General features: G+C 43.7%; 1 protein-coding gene across 2 annotated transcripts in view; it reads left to right on the top strand.

Moving 5' to 3' along the window:
• The first annotated feature begins 8,543 nt into the window (after window positions 1–8,543).
• The window catches only part of LOC113426549 (major histocompatibility complex class I-related protein 1-like), a 405,199-nt gene continuing 389,168 nt past the window's right edge, over window positions 8,544–24,574 (top strand). Inside the window, exons 1-4 of one of the 2 annotated variants that reach the window (XM_026688923.2) lie at window positions 8,544–8,672; window positions 10,264–10,539; window positions 17,747–17,938; window positions 18,790–19,086. In XM_026688923.2, the coding sequence (XP_026544708.1) occupies window positions 8,591–8,672; window positions 10,264–10,539; window positions 17,747–17,938; window positions 18,790–19,086 (847 nt within the window). In that variant the 5' untranslated portion in view covers window positions 8,544–8,590. The remainder of the gene's footprint in view (window positions 8,673–10,263; window positions 10,540–17,746; window positions 17,939–18,789; window positions 19,087–24,574) is intronic. The other variant, XM_087953911.1, reaches the window with a different exon arrangement.

Genomic DNA, 24,574 nt, shown 5'->3' with positions numbered 1-24,574 from the left:
CACCTTGATAATTAACCAGTGCCCTGGAGTCCCCAGGCCTGATGACACAAACAGATTTGAAGGACTTCCTGTGAAGTTTCAGAGTTTGATCTGAAAGCTGACATGGCAGAAAGCTGACCAAGATGATAAAATCTCCAAAGGGGAGGTGGGGATTAAAAACAAGGCCCCCCCTTTTACCTGTCTCAAAAAAAAAAAAAAAAAAAGTTCCCCGGTTTTAGGAAACCAGATTTATTATTTTCCCAAACTAAGGATTAACACAGGAACGGCAATGTACCAAATGCACTGAGAGTTTTGAAACAGTTGAAGTAACTTTTCCATCATTGTCCTGACAGTCAGTTGAACGGACCTCAAAGATGCAACTTAACATGAAGCATCCTTGGGAGAGGTTTGTGTCAAGGCTGGGCTTCAACAAGGGTTCTCTGCCCGGTTGCTGGGTGGGCGTGGCCTAATTGGCCTCCTGCACCATGGGGGAGGGGCTGTTTTCGCCCTCCCCAGGCTCCCCAGGCTTTCCTCAAGCCTCTGGGAGAGTGAAAACAGCCTCCCCCAGGCTCTGGAGGCCCTCTGGAGGCCAGAAACGGGCCTGTTTCCGGCCTTCTGGAACTTCCAGGACGCCTGTTTTTGGCCCTCCCTGAGCCTCCACAAACTAAAGGAACTAAAGGAAAACAAACTAAACAGAATGTGTAGCGTAGTCAGATAGGCAGATAGGTAAATGTGTGAGATAAGTTTGTATTTTAGTTAACACGCAGTAAAATACAGATACGCTTGTGCTATCAAAAATATATTTTATTCCATTAGGAATTATAGCATAGTCAAATAAACGGTCCAATTAGTCATTTATCATTTCTGTCAGTCCAGTCGGGGATACTCAATTTGCAAAGTCCGTGTTGAATATCCAATGTCAGTTCACTTACAATAAATCAGTCCATATTATTTCTTCTCTCGGTTGATAAGAATCAACACTCCTTTCTCTCCCCCGTTCCAGCAAGGAAAAACGCAGTCATCAATCCATCCAGTAATTAGGGATCATTAAGCCAGAGAGAGAGAGCTGCAATTGACTTGCTTCTTTTATGGTGCTTTTACAACCACACCCTTAATTACATTCTTGTAGTTAAAGTTACACACACTTTAACCAACAAACCATGATAACTTATTTATTATTTTTACCCAAACCAGTTAGGGTAAACAATGTTATCTCTAACATTCTCCCCTTTTGGGTAATAATAATAATATAATAATAATATAACCATTTACACCTTTAAATCATAATTGTTACAACTCTCTTTAAATTTTACTACACCTTGAGCTTTTGTAAACTGGTCTGCAATGTTTTCTTCCGTCATGCAGTACTCTAGTTTAATTAGACCATTTTTCACAGATTCTCTAACATTTAAGTATCTTAAATCAGTATGCTTTGATCTAGTCTTTACAGCAATATTAGTAGCTAACTGTATGGCTGCCTGGTTGTCCTCGTACACAATAATGGAATCTTTAACAGTTATACCCATGTCTAATAATAACTGTTTGTACAGAATTAAGTCAGTGCATAGTAATGACAGACATGAAAATTCTGCTTCCATCGTGGACAAGCTGATATGCTGTTGTCTGATTGACCTCCACCCTATTAGTGTCTTACCAAATAATATAACCATCCCAGATGTTGATTTTCTAGTGTTTATGTCAGTTGCAAAACTTGCATCTGCATAGGCACTAAGAATCAAATCACCTTTAGCTCTAGATACAATGCATGGTGCATTGTTCCTTTAAGATATCTTAAAATTCTCTTTAATGCTTGCCAATGACGTTGATGTGGATCATTATTAAATCGTGCCAGCTGATTAACACTATAAGCAATATCTGGCCTTGACCAATTGCTTATATATGATAAGCTACCAATCAAAGATTGATAGATGGTCTTATCGAATTTGGGACTTTGAGCATCAGTTTGGCAAACTTCCTGACTCATTGGAGTCTTTGCCGGCTTACAAAGTTCCATTTTATACAATTTAATTAATTGGCAAATTTTATCTTCTTGAGATATTTTAAATCCATTTTTTGTTTTGTTAATTGTCAATCCTAGATACTTTTTAATTTCACCTAAATGCTTTAATTTTATCTTTTTGGCTAATAATGAAATCTCAGTAGCTTCATTATTGGTCTTAGTAATCAAAGCAATATCATCTGTAAATAATAACAATAATGACACCGTTCCATTATTTTCTCTTTTAAACATACATGGATCTGCTAAACCAGATTTAAATCCTATATTGTTTAATTCTTTCACAATATATTGGTTCCATTCATAGCCAGATTGTTTCAATCCATATAGACTCTTTTTGAGTTTCCAACAATCATTGCTATTTGCTTTATTATCATTTATACCAACTGGTTTTTTTCAAATATATTGTATGCTGCAATGGTGCATGTAGATAGGCAGTTTCTACGCCTAATGGTTAACGATATAATTCTTCTTAGCTGCCCACACTAAAGCTGCTCTTAAAGTTGTAGCCTTTAAATTTGGTGCAAATACCTCATCATAATCAAATGAATTTTGATTAAATCCTTGAGCTACTAACCTAGCCTTATAAGTAACTGTCCCATTATTTCCAGTCTTTACTTTGAATATCCATTTGCACCCAATGGATTTTTCTCCTGGAGGTAATTTGGTATCTTCATATACTTTCATTTCCTTTAATGAATTTAACTCTTTTTCCATTGCCTTTTGCCAATTCTCCTGATCCTTTACAGCAGGGATCCCCAACCTTTTTGACGCCGCGGCCCGGTACCAGCATCAGCTGGGCGCCGCGGCCTGGTACCGGCATCAACTGGGCACCGCCATCTTTTTTTGAAAAAGTGCTTCCGGTGACCTCACGGAAGCACTTTTCGTCAAAAAGATGGCGGCGCCAGCGCTTCGGTGAGCTTTTCGGGTAGAAATGGCTTTCTACCAGGAAAAGCTCACGGAGCTGCGCCGCCATCTTTTTGATGAAGTGCTTCGTGAGCTTTCTACCGGAAAAGCTCACCGGAAGCACTTTTACCAAAAAGATGGCGGCACCCAGCAACCAGCGGCCCGGTAAGACTTGTTCCGCGGACGGTACCGGTCCGCGGACCGGCGGTTGGGGACCCCTGCTTTACAGGATACATCCTAAGTTCATCTATACTAGTAGGAACTTTATTTACTTGGCAAACAATACTTGCCTGATACCTTTCAGGTGGTCTGGTTACACGTGTAGTACATCTAGGTATTACAGGACTTATAGGTGGACTTTCATTTATTTCCTGTTCTTGATTATCTATCTCTTCTTGATCAATTATTTCCTCTTGTTCTGGTTCTATTTGCTCTTCGTGGACTTCTTCTTTAATTGGACTTTTCTTATAACTAGTCTTTTCTTTCTGTCTCTTGTAGGGTTCTATAATTACATCATTATCTGAATCTTGCTCTAATCTATTCCATCCTATATGTTCTAGGAATTGTGCACTAGCACTGCAGTATACTCTAGATGTACCTGGTTCCCAGAATCTATAAGATCTATGGTTTGATTGATATCCAACAAAAAATAATCTTTTAGCTCTATGCTGTCCTTTGTTTCTGAGTTGTGTAGGGATATGCACCCATGCTGGTGCACCAAATGTGTGAATGTAACTTAAATCAGGTTTCCTACCATGCCACAGTGTGAATGGTAATTCACCTGTTGTTGAATTAACAACATTATTTAATATGTGATTACCACACATTATAGCTTCTCCCCACAAATTGTCAGGTAATCCTGAATCAGATAACATAGTCCGTCCCATTGATTGCAGTGTTTGGCCTCGTCTCTCTATAAAGGCATTATGTTGAGGCCTATATGGTGCAGACTTTTTATGTTGAATACCTGCCATCCTAAGTCTACTCTGGAATTTATTATTTGTAAATTCCGCACCATTATCTGTTATAAGAGTTACTAATTTCTTTTTAATTTTTCTCTCTGCAAATTTTAACCAATTAAAGAAATTTATATACGTTTCAGTTTTCTCTTCATTAGAAAACAGAAACCATACCTAGAATAGTGGTCCATTATGCTTAATATGTATCGAGCACCACCTACACTTGGTTTTTAGGACCTATTATATCGGCAAATACTACCTCTAAAGGCTCTTTGGTAGTAAATCCATCAACTCTATTTGCCGGTATGACCTTGCTTTTGCTTTGATTGCAAGCAGAACATTGCAAATACTTATTACAAGGTTTCAAACTTATTCCTTTAGATAGTTGAACAGTTCTCTTAATCATTTTAAAATTTAAATGACCTAACCGTCGGTGTAACAAGTGAATACATTCATCATGAGGTTTCTTATTATCATAAACCGTGTTAGCCACCTCTAAACCATTATCATTTAACACATACAATTCACCTCTTAAAGATGCAGTAATTTTCTTACCTTCTTTTTCAATTAAGCAAGTATCTCCCCTAAAGGTAACTACGTATCCTAATCTAACCAACATTCTAACTGAAAGCAAATTAAATTTAAGTTGAGGTACATATAACATTTTTACGTTCTCTTTTATACAAGAACAATGTGCAATACCTTCACCTTTTGCTTTCATTTTCCAGCCGTTTGCCAATGAGATATGCTGTGAACTCATGGACATTTTTACAAATTTTTTGTTATCATTTGTTATACAGTGGGATGCTCCACTGTCAACCACCCATAAATTATTTTTCATAACTCCATTACTATACATGGCTAACTCAAAATTATTATTTTTTCTTTGATGACTTCCAGTATTCTGGCTTGCATTCTGGTGCTTTGCTTTCTTACAAAATCTTGCCAAATGTCTTCTTACTCCACAATTAAAACACTTTTTAATTGTGTATGCAGTAGGTTCATTATCTTCCTTTTGAGGTTGCTCCCTCCTTAACTGATTTCTTTCAAGCCTTCTTCTGGCCTCTTCAATCAATCTGCCAGTGATATCAGTTAAATTTAGTCTTTCTTTAGGTAAAATTTCAAGGGAAGTTACGTAGTCATCAAAACTTTCGTCTAATGAATATAGAATTATGTAGACCTGGTGTAGTTCAGAGAAAATAAGCTCCTTCTCATGCAGTTCTTGAAAAATGCTTTTCATAGTATTCAAATGACTCAGCATATCACCATTCTTTTGGAGATGCGTCCGGAAAAGCTTCCGTGTTAGATTTATGTGAGCACCAACGTTATCTCGGACATAAATCCTCTTCAGTTTTTGCCAACACCCAACAGCTGTTTGCTCTCCGCATATATGAACAAGTTGCTGATCAGATAGTGTTAGTCCTATGATGCAAAGAGCTTGTTCATTTTTCTGTTTAAAGTCTTCTATCTTTTGACTATCTTCTTCATTTGCAGGATCCCATTCCTGTACGTTTGGTGGGTTTTCAATTATGTTCCACAGACCTTCTCTTCGTAGAAGTAGACTACATTTCATAGACCATGAAACATAGTTTGTTCCATCCAGCTTGGATATAAGGGACAAACTTTGTAGACTGACTTGTGCCATGTTTCAATATATGGATGTAAAACTATAATTAATAAAAACACAGCTGTCTGTTTACTGTAACGTGTAACAACACAAAATCTCACTTTTTACATAAACCTGTTTTTTATCCTAGTTAAACTGACTTTGCAATCTCTGGGCCCATAACCATTGTTAAGCCTGAGAGAGAGAGCTGCAATTGACTTGCTTCTTTTATGGTGCTTTTACAACCACACCCTTAATTACATTCTTGTAGTTAAAGTTACACACACTTTAACCAACAAACCATGATAACTTATTTATTATTTTTACCCAAACCAGTTAGGGTAAACAATGTTATCCCTAACAAAAACGGCCTCCCCCAGGCTCTGGAGGCCCTCTGGAGGCCAGAAACGGGCCCGTTTCCGGCCTTCCGGAACTTCCAGGAGGCCCGTTTTTGGCCCTCCCCGAGCCTCCACAAGCACCCTGCACTTACCTGCATCCAAAACAGGCCACGTGGAGACTCCTGGGAGGGGAGGGGAGGGGTGGGGCCAGCCAGGGGTGGGATTTGGCAGTTTGTTGGCTACAGGTTCTCCCGGGTTCGGGAGAACCCGTAGCAGCCCATCCATGTTCTCTCTCTCTCTCACTCTCACTCTCACTCTCACTCTCACTCTCACTCCCTCACTCCCTCTCTTTCTCTCAGGGGCTTTTCCAATCTGACTCGGAGCTTCCTTCCTGGGTGGTGGAAGAGAGGGAAGAGATTCAGCCACGGCCAAGGGTAGATTCTCCAGCGCAACTCGGAGGATCTGTCCAGAGCCCTCATCTTATTTGTGCTGAGGTCATCAGTTGGGGGGCGGGGGCTGGCTGCCTTGGAGGAACTTCCACACAAATTATTACTTACCTGTTTTGTCCAGCAGAAGGGTTCAGCCACTGTCAACCAGCTGGCCTACCTTAGAAGGTTGATGTGGGAGGACTGGAAGGAGAAAATATTGACTCTGTGAGGATGAAATTTAGCCAGGGGCCCTTAGCTTGCAGAAGGACAGTCCTGATTCTAACCAGCAACCACCGCATCTGAGAGGAGGCCACAATAAGTGTGATAATGAAGTCTTTCAACAAAGTAAACATGTTCAGCAGATGGCCTGGAAAATATGGACTACTGAGTCCATGTGTGTCAACTCATAAAATAGTTCTATGGACTTTTTAGTGTTGCCAACAGAAAGGGAGGGGGGAGCACTGCGACAGCTTGCAAACCAAAATTGCATTCCGTACATATTTTCAAAGATAGTAACTAGGTGATTGAAGTTTCTGTCACGCAAATATCTAACTGGAGAGCATGATTGATGACTCTTGGCTATGGATGTGTCCCATTGGAGAATATGAATTACGATACAGCCTGGGTCAAGGGTGACAATGAATGATGTGTCTCAAAGTCGGCCAAACCGGTCATGCTGGAGGATGTTGCAGGCAGCAGAAGGTTCTCCATGGCATCTCCAGACCTGTCACGTCTGTCACATGTGCTCAGTGTGAACCTGCTTTCATCTGTGAAGAGCACAGGGCACCAGTGGCGAATTTGCCAATCTTGGTGTTCTCTGGCAAATGCCAAATGTCCTGCACGGTGTTGGGCTGTAAGCACAACCCCCACCTGTGGACGTCGGGCCCTCATACCACCCTCATGGAATCTGTTTCTGACCGTTTGAGCAGCCACATGCACATTTGTGACCCGCTGGAGGTCATTTTGCAGAGCTCTGGCAGTGCTCCTCCTGTCCCTCCTTGCACAAAGGCAGAGGTAGCGGTCCTGATGCTGGGTTGTTGCCCTCCTATGGCCTCCTCCACATCTCTTAATGTACTGGCCTGTCTCCTGGTAGTGCCTCCATGCTCTGGACACTATGCTGACAGACACAGTAAAACTTCTTGCCACAGCTCGCATTGATGTGCCTTCCTGGATGAGCTGCACTACCTGAGCCACTTGTGTGGGTTGTACACTCCGTCTCATGCTACCACTAGAGTGACAGCACCGCCAGCATTCAAAAGCGACCAAACCATCAGCCAGAAAGCATAGGAACTGAGAAGTGGTCTGTGATCACCACCTGCAGAACCACTCCTTTATTGGGGATGTCTTGCTAACTGCCTCTGCTTTCCACCTGTTGACTCTTCCATTTGCACAACAGTATGTGAAATTGATTGTCAATCAGTGTTGCTACCAAAGTGGACAGTTTGATTTCACAGAAGTGTGATTGACTTGGAGTTACATTGTGTTGTTTAAGTGTTCCCTGTATTTTTTTGAGCAGTGTAGTTATGAATACATGAAATGGATACATATGAGAAAAAGAAAGAAACAATAGTACAGGGACGGTAGGCATGTTGGGTTGAGGTCAATAGTAGACAGTCTAAGGTTAAAGTTTTTGGGGTTTGGGGAAGAAAACACAGAGTCAGGTAGAGTATTCCAGACATTGACTACTCAATTGCTTGCCTAAGTGTAGGACTTTATTTTTCTTTACATTGAATTTCATTTTGTTAGATACAAGTCTTAAAGCTGTCAAGTTTGAAGACCCTTGCCCTAGAGGAAGTACCAAAGGAGGGAGCAGCATCTTAATTTATTCCCAGAAAACCGAAGTGCTTTGAAGCTTCCTAATCAATTCGTATCTTTGTTGAGGGAATAGCCAGAAATAAAGGAATGAATGGACTGTATTTGGTGTGTGTTTGTTTTCAAGATGCCCCGAGAGCCTTTGGAGCGTTTTCATGCAAAGCGAAAAAGATCCCTTGTGGTTTCTCACCTGATCCTCGACTGCGAGGGGCCGTGAGGGGTCTGAAAGGGATGCCCCCCCGCTCCCCCTCCTGCATTTCAATAACCCTCCCGCTCTGCCTCCTCCCTCCAAGAGGAGGAAGAGATCCTGGAAACAGATGTTCTCGAGCGCCTGACCCGGACAAAACTTTCGCTTCCCCTTTCTTGCCTGTTTTGCTCGGACATCTGCCTAGCAACCAGTGACGACATAAGGATGCTCCCCCCTCCGCCGCCCCCGCCACTGGGTGAGCGTGGGCAATCGCCGGCTCGCTCTGGATTCTTGCGCTATTAATCAGCGGGAGGGCGCGTCTTTCTTTGACTTCGGGAGAGCGGAGCGCAGGTGGAGGATGGCGGGCAGGATGGCTCTGCGCTCTTCTCCCCTGTTGAGTCTGGTGTGGCTGGCGGTCGCCTTCTCGGAGAGCAGCTGTGGTGAGTCCCCTTCAAGGAGGTGAAGGATCCAGCCCCATTTTCTGCTGTTGCGAATCCATCCAGGGCAAGGGGTCTCCAACCTTGGCCACTTTAAGACTTGAGGACTTCAATTCCCAGAATTCCTCAGCCGGCTGGCTGATGAATTCTGGGAGTTGAAGTCCACAAATCTTAGCTTTGCTGGCTGAGGAATTCTGGGAGTTGAAGTCCACAAGCCTTCGCTTTGCTGGCTGAGGGATTCTGGGAGTTGAAGTCCACAAGCCTTCGCTTTGCTGGCTGAGGAATTCTGGGAGTTGAAGTCCACAAGCCTTCGCTTTGCTGGCTGAGGAATTCTGGGAGTTGAAGTCCACAAGTCTTAAAGTGGCCAAGGTTGGAGACCCCTGAATATCTCTGTGTGTGTGTGTGTGTGTGTGTCTATGTGTGCATGTGACATCCTTTGTCTCCCAGAAGGAGAATCCTGATTCAATCCTCCTTCTAGTCCGCACCCCCTGCTCCAATGGCTAATTTCAGAACGGGTCTCAAAGCACAAATGGGTCTCTTCCAGAGATGGTCTTCAGCAGGTTCTGACCCGTTCTGGAGAACCGGTAGTGGAAATTTGGAGTAGTTTGGAGAACCAGCAGTGTGGGATTCAAAACTTTTTTACTGCTGGTTCTGTGGGCTTGGGTGGGCATGGCAGGGGAAGGATACTGTTTGCTTGGCCACTGACTCACATTTGTGACGGTTGCTGTGTCCCCTTTGGACGAGCAAACTCCATGGGGAAGCCAGGTTCATTTTAACAATCGGGTCACTAATGAACAACTGCAGCGATTCCCTTTTAACAACTGCGGCAAGAAAGGTTGCAAAATGGGGCAAAACTCACTTAACAACTGTCTCAGCTAACTCAAGTGCTGTCGTAAGTTAAGGACTGTCCGTGCTATCTCCGGTTATACCTTATGTAGCCAATGCTCCGTATCTGGAAAAAAAATATTTGTATTTATCAAATATAGAGGTAAAGATTCCCCTCGCACATGCGTGCTAGTCGTTTCTGGCTCTAGGGTTTTATCTTAGGCCATTTTTTTAAAAATGAAAATATTATGCATCTAGTGAGGAGGACATGTGAACAGCCGGTGAGTTTGGCAAAGCAGGAGCAGATCGCTGACAGCTTTTGAAGATTTAGTGGTCCCTTACTGATCCCGTTCAAAAGCCCAGTCCTATGTACAGCTCTATATTTAAACCAGGGCAGTGGTGGGATTCAAGCTTTTTTACTACCCGTTCTGTGGGCGTGGCCTGTCTTGGTGGGCGTGGCAGGGGAAGGATACTGCAAAAATCCCCATTCCCTCCCTACCCCACTAACCTGCTTTCCAGCTCCGTTCTCCTGTGCAGGGCAACACAAGAAGACCCAGCCGATCAGCTGGGACTCGATGGGAGGCAGAGAAGAGATGGGGGCGAGGCCAGTCAGACGTTTTGCAGTATCCTTCCCCTGCCAGGCCCACCAAGCCACGCCCACCAAGCCACGCCCACAGCACTGGTAGTAAAAAAAATTTGAATCCCACCACTGGTTCGGAGTTCTTCAGCTGACACCCCCTGACTCTCTCTCCCTCTGGGTTCTGTTAAGGCTCCTTCTCACACTCCTTGAAGTTTACCTCCTTCACCATTTCGGAGCCCAGTCAGGGGCTGCCTCACTTTGTGATGCTGGTGGACGTGGATGATCATGTCCTTCTTCACTATGACCGCGAGACCAGGAAGATGCAGCCTCGCGTCTCCTGGATAGAGAAGTTGAAGGAGGATGACCCGGAATTCTGGGACGAACTGTTCAAGGAAGCACATGAGGTTGAGAAGGTGTTCGTATATGGCCTGGAGCTTGTGAGGATTTTCTCCAGTCATAGCGAAGGTGAGTGATGGGTTCTAGAGAAAAAAGAAATGGGGGTCCCTCCCGGGTTAAAGGCTGTTTCCTAACTTTTGAAAAGATTTTTGTTTTGAAAAATATGTTTATTGCTTTAAAAATTAATCATGTTTATCCTTGCCCCATAAGTGAAGTTTTCTGTGCGTGTTATAATTATTAAAGGCAGATGGGCAATCGAAAATGTCGTGTCCGGCGCAGGAAGGAAACTCGGAGTCAGTGACTAATTTCAGCTCTTTATTGTGCTCCGGTTACAGCTTAAAGCTGGAAGGAAAAACTGCGGCTATTTATTTCCAAGCCGCGGCGGCCGCGACCAATGGCATCGCTTTGAATCTCCCGCGCTTGGCTCATCCAATCGCGGGAGGTTCTCAACGGGCCAATCAGTGCGGCTCGCTCGGCCAATCCGGTCGCCGCGCGCTTTAGCCAATCACGACGCGGGGTTTACGAGTATGTTAATTGACTGTACAGAACACCCCTCCCCTCTTGGTTCGGTCCTACGTAACGTAGTCTCGTAAGTAGGCGGGGCTTCGTACCTGCCTACTGGACCTGCGCAGGTTAGTTGTTGTTTGGCTTTCGACCAGTTCGGTCGGGGCCTCTGTGTCTCTTGGCCTCGTCGATGGAATCGCCTGGAAGGTGTTGCCGGGCCTGTCGTTGCAGCTCCCTCCCGGTCTACCCGGGTTGGTCGAGCTGCGACTTTCGCCGCTCCCGCCTGGTCTTTCCGGGCTGGTTGAGCTGGCCTGGCTGCTTCTCCCTGGTGAGGCTTCGAGTTGGCTGTTACCCGGTGAGTATTGCTGGTTATTTTCTATTCTTTCTTGGCCCCCTGTATCTTCCCTCCCCCCTTGGTTTGTGTTAATGGGGTTGCCTGTGCTTGCTTGCGTGTCGGTTGTGTTTCTTGCCCTTGATCTTAACTGATCGATGTGGCGTTTCCATGATTGTCTGTCCGTTGTTTGCAGTCTGTAGGAGTGGGGGCCTGTTAGTTGGGTTATGGTTGCCGGTACCCATAGTGGGTCTCCGGTAAGGTTTTTTGCATAGACTGCATCGCCTGGTGCAAATGCCCGGTGTTTGCTTGATGAGTCTGGGGGTTTTTCCAGGTTGTATGTGGGGTGCAGTCTGTCGAGTGGGGACCTTAGTTTCCTCCCCATCAGTAATTCTGCCGGGCTTTTGTTTGTCGTTGTATTAGGGGTTATATGTTGTATTAGGAGCATTTTATTTATTTTTTCTTGTATGTCCCGTGTTCGATTTTTGGATGGTTTTCTTTGTAAATTGAACCATCCGTTCCACCTACCATTGGCCGCCGGATGTGCCGTCGCTGTCAGTGCGTGTCGTATGCCCGTTCCGCTAGGAATTTCCGAATTCAGCGAGGTGAATTGGGGCCCGTTGTCTGACACGATGACATCCGGGAGACCATGGGTCGCGAACAGTTTGTTGAGTATCCTGGTGACAGCTTCTGTTGTGGTGGTTTTCATGTTGCTTACCTCCAGCCAATTGGAGTAAGCATCCACCGTGATGAGGAATGTGTTTCCTCTTGTGGGGCGGCGAAATCTATATGTATTCTGGACCATGGCCCCCTGGGGGTCTCCCATTCTAGTATCGGCGCGGCAGGGGATTTGGTCTGGTTTCTTGGCAGCGTGAGCACCTGGCCACCCAAGCCTCAATTTCCTTGTCCATGCCTGGCCACCAAGCGTAGCCAAGGCTTTTGTTCGTACGATGCCGGTGCCCTTCGTGCAAAAGTTTTAAAACTTTCCCTTGTAGTTTTTCTGGTATGACCACCCTGTCCCCCATAACAAACAACCTTTTTGCAAAGACAGTTCTGTTTGGCGGTTTCGGAATATCCTGAACGATTCGTCGTTGTCTTTTTCTGGCCACCCTTTTTCTACCCAATGCAATACCCGCGCCAGACGTTTGTCTTTATTAGTCTCTCGGGCAATGTCTGACGCAGTTATGGGTAGGTCGGGCAATGCCTCTATGCTGAGGGTGGTCGTCGTGGGGGCCGGGTCGTCGTCGAGGTCGGGTAATGGCGAGCGGCTCAGTGCGTCTGCATGGGTGATTGTCTTACCGGGGTGGTGTGTGAGCCGGTAGTCGTAGGCGGCGAGGAACTCAGACCACCTTGTCATCCTGGGGGATAGGATGTTCGGGGTGGCCTTGTTCCCCGCCAGGATTCCCAGCAGCGGCTTGTGGTCCGTGATAATGGTGAATCGGTGGCCGTAAAGGTACTCGTGGAATTTCTTTACTGCTGCAACGATGGCCAGGGCTTCCTTGTCCAGTTGGCTGTAGTTTCTTTCTGGTTTGCTAAGTGTCCTTGAAAAGAAAGCAATGGGTGCTTCTTTTCCGTCCGACAGGGTATGGCTGAGGACGGCGCCGACGCCAAAAGGTGAGGCGTCGTATGTGATGGTGAGGGGTAGGGTCTCATTGTATTGTATGAGGACGGCATCCGAGGTTAGCAGGTCCTTGGTTTTCCTGAATGCGGCGTCCTCACGTGTCCCCCAGGTCCATTTTGCCGTCTTATCCAGGAGCCTATGCAAAGGCTCCGCCGCGGTCGCCTTTTGGGGCAAGAACACATTGTAAAAATTTAGCAGTCCCAGAAATGCCTGCAACTCTGTTTTGTTCTTGGGGATGGGGGCTTCCTTGATGGCTTTTATTTTGTTTCCGGTCGGGTGGATGCCATGTCGGTCTAGGAGGTACCCCAGGAACTCGACTTGCTCTGTGCAAAGCTGGCATTTCTCTCTCCTCACTTTTAGACCGGCCCCTTTAAATTTCTCAAGTACCTCCCTTAGGCGACCCTCTAGTTCTTCCCGGTTGGCTGCTGACACTAGTACGTCGTCGAAGTAAGGGACCACCCCTTTTATCCCCTGCAGTAGTCTCTCCATGAGGCTTTGAAAAATCCCCGGGGCCACGCTGACTCCAAACTGGAGTCGGTTACAACGAAACGCTCCCCGGTGGGTGACTATCGTTTGTGCCTTGGCAGTTTCTTCATCGACCGGCAGCTCCCGATGAGGCTTGCGCCAGGTCGAGCCGCAAAACTTTGCCCCCAGTGAGTGAAGTAGGTGTTGCACTACTGGGACGGGGTAGGCGCCTTGTTGCAAGGCGCAATTGAGGGTGGCCTTATAGTCCCCGCAGATCCTTATTGACCCATCTGGCTTAACTGGGGTGACTATGGGGGTCTCCCACCGGACGTGGTCAATTGGCTGCAAAACCCCCTGTTTGACGAGCTTGTCAAGCTGCTCGTCTATTTTTTCCGTAGTGCAAAAGGCACCCACCTCGGTTTTAGGCGTATGGGGGCGATGTTTGGGTCTAGGCTGAAGGAGATAGGGGCCCTCGGTACTTGCCTAGGGTGCCGTCGAATACTTCTTGGAAGTCCTTAGCCAGCTGCTGCTCCCAGTCGACTTCCTCAATGTGGTTTATTCCGGTAACCTCGATGCCAAGTGGTGCGAACCATTGGAGTCCTAGGAGGCTGGGTCGGTTCCGGTCCACAATTGTCAGGGGAGGTTTTGCAGTGTGGCCCTTGAAGGTCACCTCAAACTGTCCGGCCCCGATGACGGGGTTCCCCTGGTAGTCCTTGACCACCAATTTTTGGCTCTCCAGCCCTGCCTTTTGGATGTTTGGCACCAGCCGCTTGATTTCTTTCCAGGCGATCATGGAGAGGTAGGACCCGGAGTCCACCTCCATCCGGCAGGAGCTCGCCCTCGATGTTCACTTCCACGTAGACCTTTCGGGCATCGGTGGTCTCGGCATGGCCAATCGTGACCGTCTGGTGGGTTTCCTCCCTCTGGCGGTCTTCCCCGTTTCGTCGCCCCCGGTTGTCTCGGTTCCAGCGATTGTCGGCTTGGCGCTCTCTGTGCCTGGGGGTGTTGTCTCGCCTCCGGTTGCTCGGTTCTTGGCGGCGGGGGCTGTAAGTTTTTCTGAGCCGGCAGACTCGGGCGATGTGGCCCCTCTTATTGCAATGCCGGCAGGTTGCGTCGATGAAACGGCATTCTGATCGGAAGTGGTTGCCCCCGCACCCCGCTCACTGGGTCCCCGACTTACGACCTCGTTGATCTCGCTGGTCTCGTCCTGTCTGGAGCCGATGGACGTCTTCTTCTTCTTCCGGGGTGTCCGAGGCGGAGTCCAGGTCCCCGTGGTGTGTGGTGGTCTCTCGGCGGGTTGCCTCGGGGTTGTCGGCGCGGTCCATGTTCTCTGCCTTCCGCAGTCGGGCCGCTGACTTTTCGGTGGCTTCGGCTGCCGAAGCTTCCGCCATGGCGGTGGCGAGGTCGATGTCGCCTTTTGCCATCAGGCGGCTCTTCAGTGCCTGGTCCCGGAGACCTAGGACCACGCGGTCTCGGAGGACGTCGTCCAAGTCCTGGAACTCGCACAGGCCCCCGAGGTCCCGCAGGTCGGCTATGAAATCGCTGACGCTCTCGTCCTGCCGCTGGTTCCGCCGGTAGAATTCGTCCCGCCGGATGAGGATGGGCATGGTGGGGGCGTAGTGGTTTTGGAGTAATGGCGCAAGGTCGGCCCAGTCCATCGCCTTTACATCTGCAGGTTTTGCGAGGGCTTTTGCCATCTTGAACACCGCAGGCCTGCAGTGCGTCAGGAAAACGGCCCTTTTCTTCTGTCCGTTCGCGTCCTTCAAGTTGCTACTCTCGAGGAACATTAGGAATCGGTCTGTGTACGATTCCCAGTCCTCGGTAGCCGGGTTGAATAAGCGCGGGCGGGGTGATGCCGGCCATCTAGTCGGTCTTTGTCTTCCTCCGGACACGTGCTCGGTGGTTCTTCCTTGGATCCCACCTTCGTCGCCAGTGTCGTGTCCGGCGCAGGAAGGAAGCTCGGAGTCAGTGACTAATTTCAGCTCTTTATTGTGCTCCGGTTACAGCAGGGGTCCCCAACCACCGGTCCGCGGACGGTGCAGTCTACAGAACAAGTCTTACCGGGCGCTGGTTGCTGGGTGCCGCCATCTTTTTGGTAAAAAGTGCTTCCGGTGAGCTTTTCGGGTAGAAAGCTCACGGAAGCGCTTTTCATCAAAAAGATGGCGGCGCAGCGCTTTCGTGAGCTTTTTCGGGTAGAAAGCCATTTCTACCCGAAAAGCTCACGGGCGCTAGCGCCGCCATCTTTTTGACGAAAAAGTGCTTCCGGTGAGGTCACCGGAAGCACTTTTTCGTCAAAAAAGATGGCGGCGCCCAGTTGATGCCAGTACCGGGCCGCGGCGCCCAGCTGATGCTGGTACCGGGCCGCGGCGTCAAAAAGGTTGGGGATCCCTGGGTTACAGCTTAAAGCTGGAAGGAAAAACTGCGGCTATTTATTCCCAAGCCGCGGCGGCCTGACCAATGGCATCGCTTTGAATCTCCGCGCTGGCTTATCCAATCGCGGGAGGTTCTCAATGGGCCAATCAGTGCGGCTCGCTCGGCCAATCCGGTCGCCGCGCGCTTTAGCCAATCACGATGCGGGGTTTACGAGTATGTTAATTGACTGTACAGAACAGAAAATGTGAAAAATAAGTAAATTAAACATGTTTAAATTTAAAAAAAAACCAAAAACCATATAATATCGGAGTGATGTAAAACAAGGTAAAGAGGAGGAAAGAGAGTGAACTCCACACTGCTGTGGGGGAAAAGGGGAATGGTAGCTTTCCCCAGCTCCATCCTTGAAGGCAAGTGCTTCTTTTTCTTCCCTTTTTTTGTATTTTTTTGTATTTTTAACAACAAACATAAACAAACACAAAAACACAAAAAATGAAATAAAATCTTCTTTCCATTGTACAGTGTGTCGGTTGGTACATATCTTTTGTGCACAATATCAACAGTCGTTCCCTTTTAGTTTTATGTTACATTTCATAATGTATAAAGCTACTGTCCACTTGATATCATATTATTATCAAATCATTATTATTAGACTATGATTACAAATTCACATCATCCTTTTCGAGCAAGTCTCAACTTTTACAAAACCTGGTTCATTCATTTCAAAATAAACAATTATAACCTATCATTACATTATATTATCTTTACTATTATATTGTATTAATACTATTGTCAGGTAACAGAACTTTTCCCATTCAATCAACAAGAATGCACTTCTGAAAACCAAACGTATCAAAAGGAATCCTTCATTGAGATGAGACAATTCATGTAGGGATTAAAAGCAGCATCTAACGTGCCTCAGCCATTCAGGGACAGATAAGGGAGTTTAAGACCTTTCCCCTTCTCTTGATGTGTATTTAGCAAAACAAAGAGCCAACATGTTTATTCCCCCCCCACTCTTCTGAGAACGATCTTTTTTGGGGTTCCCAGGTGACATCTCCCAGCAGGAATTTTTATGGTCTCTTCATCCTGTGGCTGTCTCTTTACAGAGGTGACAGGTTTCCGGGCGTCTGGTTTCCGTCCCTCCATAGTATATCATGGGTTATCCAAATTCAATATAAGATTTAATATATCCATGTTACATCAAAAGGGGTTTCTTATACCAACTCCCCCCACCCCTTCTTCCATGAAGAATGGCAGATACATGGGTCTGACAACTATAGTGTATTTTATTTCTCTTTTTTCTTATCTAGCCAGTGACAAAATAAATTCCTAATTTTATTCTTGTTCTGTAATAGCAAATGTCAATCTACTCATTTCTGCACATTCCATTATTTTCTTTATCACCTCCTCTTCTATTGGATTTTGTTCATTTTTCCAGTTTTGCGCAAATACAATTCTAGCAGCTGTCGGAACATTAATAATCAAATATATCAATTCTCTACTTTATCCTTCAGGCAAGATACCCAATAAAAATATTTCAGGTTTCAAGTCTATATGTTGTTTTGTCATTTTTTCCAACCATGGATGAATTTCCGTCCAGTATCTTTTGGCTTCCACACACATCCACAAGGAGGCTCCTGGTGGAAGGGCCTTCTGTTGGTTTCCGCCAGTGGTGCGTTTCAAAATAGTTTACCACCAGTTCAGTGGGCGTGACTTGGTGGGCACGCTTGGTGGGAGAAGAGGGAGGAAAATGGCGAGGGAGAATGTTTGGAGAGCGCGATTAGGGGTGCAGGATGAATGGGGAGACTCAATGTCTCATCCAGAGGGACTGAGGAACTTCATGGGGCAAAATGCATTGCTTTCATCTTCCAGTCATTTGTCCCTTTTCTTGTTGGCTCCTCCCTGAGTCAAAGTCCCTGCAAGAATGGCATTGTCTGTCTCTTCTGAGGATACCTCAAACTATAATCCTTTCTTCCTTTCAGGCCTTCGTGTGGTGCAGGTCATCGTAAGCTGTGATCTCCAGGGAGATGGGAGCAAAAGAGGGTTTGCACAGACGGCTTATAATGGGGAGTCTATGATGCCACCATCCACCATGGATAAGTCTGAAATGGAGGAATGCATTGCTTTGCTAGAGAAGTTCCTGTCTTACGGGAATGAGACGCTGCTGAGGACAGGTGAGTATCTGGATCCAGGCTGGACTTTCCTCCTTTCTGATCTGTTTTGGGCCCCTGGTCTGCAGCTTGGCTGTCCAGAAAGCAACCCTCCCGCCCCCTCCAGGACACAGGAAGCCATTAAACGGAGCATGAAATGCAGCCTCTGCCTGGTGGGTCTCTGTGTGGATCAGGCCGCAAAAGCACTTAGGGGTGTCCTCTTCACAGCTCATGATGAAGCAACATGGGGCTATTCAGTGGAACCACCATTAGTGTTGTGGTCCATCAGCAGCCTGCGGAGCTGGCAGCAGAGTTGAACAGTGGGGAGGAACATGGGCCAGTCTGGGAGTCTGGGGAGGCCTTGGACGAGGGATCTGCGTCTGATACAGAGATGGGGCCAGGGCCATCTGGGAATTACGTGCTGACTCCGGAGCCTCCAGAATCTGACAGCAGTGAGGCAGAGGAACAGGGGGAGCCTATTCCCAGCGTGTGCATGTGCAGAGCTGCCAGAAGGCAAGAGCAGCTAAAACAAAAGGGGCGACTTGGGAATAAGGCTTGTAGGTGATTCTATTCTTCCGCTGAAGGGAGCACTCCAACATCACTCAGAGTTCCAAGCAATCTTTATACCGTCAATTTGCTGCTGGAGGTTTTTCAAGCTGAGTCCCTGGAAAGGACTCATAATCAGGAGTCCTTGTGGTTGAACATTTTCCAGATTTGGAGTATTTCCTAAAACTTTCGGGATGTTACAGTTATAGTGTGTTAAATCCTTGAGTAAGACCAAGTAGTGGGAGAGTTGTCTGCTCCTTCAAGTTTCTCATCCACGTTCCACGCTCTGAAGAGGCTCAGAGTTAATTCTAGTGATGTTGTTTCTGCAGATCCTCCAGTGGTGACAGTGATCAGAAGGGTGGAGGCCGAAGATGAGAAGGAAACACACATTTGTCGGGTCCATGGCTTTTATCCCAGGGTGGTCAATGCCTCCTGGACGAGGGACGGGGAGGTCTGGCTGCAGGACACCCTCCATGGATCTGTGGCCCCCAACATGGATGGGACCTACCACTACTGGCTCAGCATCCAGATTGATCCTGAAGAGAGGGGACGCTATAAATGCCACGTGGAGCACGACGGCCTGCAGGAACCTCTGGACGTGGCTTTGAAGGGTGAGGAGCAGCAGGGTGAGAAAGGCTGGGTTCTTTGGCAGGATGAAGGATTGTGGGAGAGAAATTTGACCCCAGCTGTGTCTAGATGTGACCCTGCCTGAAATTTAATCCATTGGTTTTCCCACTGTTGAAGTATGTAGACCTGCAGGGACCAGTCCATAGAATTGGCCTCAGGTAATTTAAAGGAAGCAACAAATCCCGTCATAACTGTTAGGGATATACACCCTAGCAGAACCTGCATGGCAGTCAGGCAGGCAGGCAAATATGTGAGACAAACGTTTTTGTAGCTTACACTCAGTAAAACAGATACGTTGTGCTAGTTAAATAGTTTATTCCAGTAATAATTTTAGCATAGTCAAAAACAGTCCATATATCATTCACTAGTTCAGTCCGTCCGGGGATTATTCAGTTGCAAAGTCCAGTGTCGAAAAAGAGGTCATTAAACTTACTAATATCAGTCCAGTAATATATCTCTTCGCAGTAGAGATATGAAGAAGTCAAACCTCTTTTCTTCCTTCAGCAACACGCAGTTATCACACCATCAATCCATCATCGTCAGCAAGCAATCCAGTAAGCCAGCAATCAATCAAGTTCTCTTGCTCCCTCTTATGGCGATTTTACAGCCGCACCCAAAATTACATGCTTTGCAATTAAAGTGACACACACTTAAACTCACTATCATAGTCTATATATATTATTTTACCCAAACTACGTTAGGTAACCATGTTATTCCTAACATTCTCCCCTTTTGGGTAATATAATAATATATATATCTATTTACATCCTTAAACCATAGTTGTCACAACTTTCCTTATGTTTGACTGAACCTTGGGCTTTTGTAAATTGATCAGCAAAATTTTCTTCAGTCATGCAATATTCCAATCTTATCAAACCATTTTTTACAGATTGTCTTACATTCAGATATCTAAGATCTGTATGCTTAGATCTCGTTTTCACAGCAATATTTGTAGCCAACCGTATGGCTGTTTGATTGTCCTCATAAACTACAATGGAATCATTAACAGTTATTCCCATATCCAATAACAACTGTTTATACAGAATTAAATCAGTACATAATAAAGATAGACATGAAAATTCTGCTTCCATTGTGGACATACTTATGTGTTGCTGTCTAATTGACCTCCAACCAATCAGTGCTTTTCCTAACAGTATAGCTGTACCTGAAGTTGATTTCCTAGTGTTTATGTCTGTTGCAAAACTTGCATCAGCATATGCACTTAAAATCAAATCATCTTTTGGCTCCAAATACAATGCATAGTGCATTGTCCTTTTAAGGTATCTTAAGATACGCTTTGTGGCTTGCCAGTGTTGTTCAGTGGGTTCAGCGTTGAATCTTGCCAATTGATTAACGCTATAGGCAATATCTGGCCTTGACCAATTACTAATGTACGATAAACTACCAATTAGTGATTGATAAATAGTCTTATCGAATTTTGGACTTTGAGCATCAGTGTGGCCAAATTACTGACTCATTGGAGTTTTAGCCGGTTTACAAAGTTCCATCTTGTATGTTTTTAGTAATTGATAAATTTTATCCTCTTGAGATATCTTATAGCCACTTTTGGTTTTACTTATTGTCAATCCTAGATACTGTTTTATTTCTCCTAATTGTTTTAATTTTATCCTCTTACCTAATAATGATATTATTTCAGTAGCTTCATTATTAGTTTTTGTAATTAAGGCAATATCATCTGTAAACAACAATAATAATGACACTATTCCATTTTTCTCTTTTTTAAATACACATGGATCAGCTAAACCTGCTTTAAACCCTATATTGTTTAACTCCTTAACAATATATTGGTTCCATTCATAACCAGATTGTTTTAATCCATAGACTCTTTTTAAGTTTCCAACAGTCATTATTATTTTTATCATCCTTAATTCCTACAGGTTTCTTTAGGTATATAGTGTGCTGCAATGGTGCATGCAGATAGGCAGTTTCTACATCTAAGTGATTTATAATATAATTCTTCTTAGCTGCCCACACTAAAGCTGCTCTCAAGGTTGTTGCTTTTAGACTCGGTGCAAATGCTTCATCATAATCACATGCAGTTTGATTAAATCCTTGAGCTACAAACCTAGCCTTATGGGTAACAGTCCCATTTTTACCTAATTTTAATTTAAATATCCATTTACAGCCAATGGACTTTTCACCTGGAGGTAATATAACATTTTCATAAACTTCCATTTGTTTCAATGAATTTAATTCTTTCTCCATTGCTCTATGCCAATTTTCTTGTTCCTTTTCTGGATACATTCTAAGTTCTTCAACAGTAGTTGGAACTTTACTAACTTGGCAAACTACACTTGCTTTGTACCTGTCAGGTAGTCTGGTTTCACGTGTTAACCGTCTAGGTATTACAGGGCTTACAGGTGGACTTTCATGTACTACCTGTTCCTGGTTATCTATTTCTTCCTGTTCATCTATTTCTTTCTGTTCTGGTCCTATGTGCTCTTCCTGTACTTCCTCTTTAATTGTACTCTTCTTATTACTGATATGTGATTTTGGTCTTTTGTAGGTTTCTATAATTACTTCATTACTTGAATCTTGTTCCAGTTTTTCCCATCCTACATGTTCAAGGAATTGTGCACTAGCACTACAGTAAACTCTAGGTGTACCTTTTTCCCAGAATCTGTATGATTTGTGATTAGATTCATAACCTACAAAGAATAACTTTTTAGCCCTATGCTGCCCCTTATGTCTCAGTTGTGTAGGAATATGCACCCATGCTGGTGCTCCAAATGTGTGCATGTAGCTTAGGTCAGGTTTTCTACCATGCCACTGTGTGAATGGTAATTCACCTGTTGTTGAGTTAACTACATTATTCAATATATGATTACCACACATTATTGCTTCTCCCCACAAAGTTTCAGGTAATCCTGAATCCGACAACATAGTACGAGCCATTGCCTGTATTGTTTGGCCTCATCTTTCTATAAAGGAATTATGTTGTGGTCTATATGGTGCAGACTTTTTATGTTCAACACCTGCCATCTTCAGTCTATTTTGGAATTTATTGTTTATAAATTCCGTACCATTATCAGTTACAAGAGTTACTAGTTTCCTTTTAGTTTTACTTTCTGCAAACTTCAACCAATTAAAGAAATTTTGATATGTTTCCGTTTTACTCTTCATTAAATAACAGAAACCATATCTAGAATAATGATCCATTATACTTAGTATATAACGAGCACCTCCCACACTTGGTTTTTTAGGACCTATAATATCAGCAAATACGACCTCTAGAGGTTCCTTAGTTTTAAATCCATTTATTCTATTTGCTGGTATTACCTTGCTTTTTTCTTGACTACAAGCATTACAGTGCAAATACTTACTGCAAGGCCTTAGTTTTATACCTTCAGACAGTTCAACCGTTTGTTTGAGCATTTTAAAATTTATATGCCCTAAACGTCTGTGTAACAAATGTATGCATTCATCATGAGGTTTAACATTATTATAAACTGTGTTAGCTACCTCTAATGAATTATCATTTAACACATAAAATTCACCTTTTAAAGTTGCAGTCACTTTTTTACCTTCTTTTTCTACTATGCAGTTTTCTCCCCTAAAGGTAACTACATAACCTAGTTTAACCAAAACTCTAACCGAAAGCAAATTAAACTTTTTTTTTAAAAAAAAAACAAGTTTTATTAATTTTCAAAACACACAAGTCATCATTATCCATTACATATTTAAACCTTTTTCCATTATAAACTTAACAAGTCAGATAAACTATAATTCTGTTTTAAACCATTTTCATATAAACATACAAAAACCTCTTATCCAATTTCTCTTTATTTCTCTTTACTCTTATTCAATTTTATTATTATTATTTCATCTATTTCTTTCTGACTTAGTTACCATTATTCTCATTCTATATTTCTACAAGGTTTTTTTAATTCTCCCCAGAAAAAAAAAACATATACCCACAACACACAAAACATAAAAAAAAATCTTTTTGGAAAGTAACTTGGACCCAGGTATCTCTCTCTTCATGGACTTCAACTGTATTCATGCTCATCTTACATATCATTACTTATTTTATTTACCATTCTAAGTCTTCTATATTAACTTCTCCACATATTTCACTCTTCTTAATTCTATCTTAATTAATCATCTTAATTTGAGTCATTATATTTGTATCTTTTGTCCATTCTTTATTGTACCTTTGTCTCATTCCTTATAATAAAAAAAAGAAATTTCTCCTGAAATCACTAATCAGAGTATGATGCCTTTCTATCTCCCCACTAAATTAATCAAGTTAATCTTTAAAATAACACCCAATACCCAATCCGATTTTGCTTGGTACATTCTATCTGAATAATACATCCAAAATAATTAAATACATAGTTAAACAATAAATCTAAATATTAAAAACAAATACCATAATAAAAATTTTATAATAACATCAATACCATAATCTTATTAAACTCTTTAATTAATACTCAATACTAAACCTCCCCTCATATTATTAAATTTTAAAACCAATCATTATTAAACATTTCAACATTTTAATCTCTTATCAACTCTTAAGCCATTTAAGTTTTCTATTTCTAATACAATACTACAATATCATCTTATGTACCTTGCAAAATCTCTTTGAAGAAATTATATTTTATCCTTTATCCCTAAAAAGATTCCTTTTTTTCCCATTTAATTTCAAAACTTTGTAGCTTTTCTCCACTTTTTCCTTTCTTTCTTCTCCCAACAAACCTTTCTACCCCCCTTCTTCTAGCCTCTGCCTTACTGGCTTCCCTTCTCTGTCGTATTCCTTTTCCCTTTTGTTTACTATCATTATATTGATTTTGCATCTTATTTTTCACTTTCTTCAATGTTTTTTTAAATCTTAAGTCCTTTATTTCTCTTCCTTCCCCTCTTCCTTCTTTCTTGGTCAAGTTCTGAGATTTATTAAAGATGGCTGCCTCTCCTTCTTCTTCTGCTGTCTTCATCTGTTGTAATGTTTGTTGATAGTTAATAAGCGCCATTTCTAAAAAAAGGAAGGCTTCTTTCAAACCAGCTTTACCATTTTTTTTGCTTGTTCATAATCTTTTCTCAGTTCCTCAATAGAAAGAGCCATTATAAATCTTTTCTTTTCTTTTCCCCTTCTTTCTTCTTACAGCAACCAAAATATTCCAAAGGAAAGATAAAACAGTCCCAAAGTTATCAATCAGTCCAAACCAAGGCAGAGTTCTCACTTTCACCTCCTAGGGTAGTGTCAATCAGAAAAAAAGAAAGTCCAAATCTGTTTCTTAAAATCTTATTGCAATATATTTTAGTCTTTCAATCCTTAAAGCATCTCCTCCAACAAAGTCTTAGCATACAGATATTTTTTTTAATCCTCTCTCTTCCCACTCATCGCTTAAAGCCAGTTTTCACCTAAAAAAAAATAGGTTTCTTAATATTCACTTTTTATTCCATAGGAAAAGAGGGTAAGCTTTCCTTTCAGCACCATCAAACTGCCGCTTTTTTCCTCTTTTA

This window comes from Notechis scutatus, chromosome 2, assembly GCF_049901735.1.
Source record: "Notechis scutatus isolate UNSWTSFEM ecotype Mainland chromosome 2, rNotScu1.2, whole genome shotgun sequence".
Lineage (NCBI taxonomy): Eukaryota > Metazoa > Chordata > Lepidosauria > Squamata > Elapidae > Notechis > Notechis scutatus.
The sequence above is the reverse complement of the archived record's forward strand: the minus strand, read 5'-3'. Positions and strand labels throughout refer to the sequence as shown.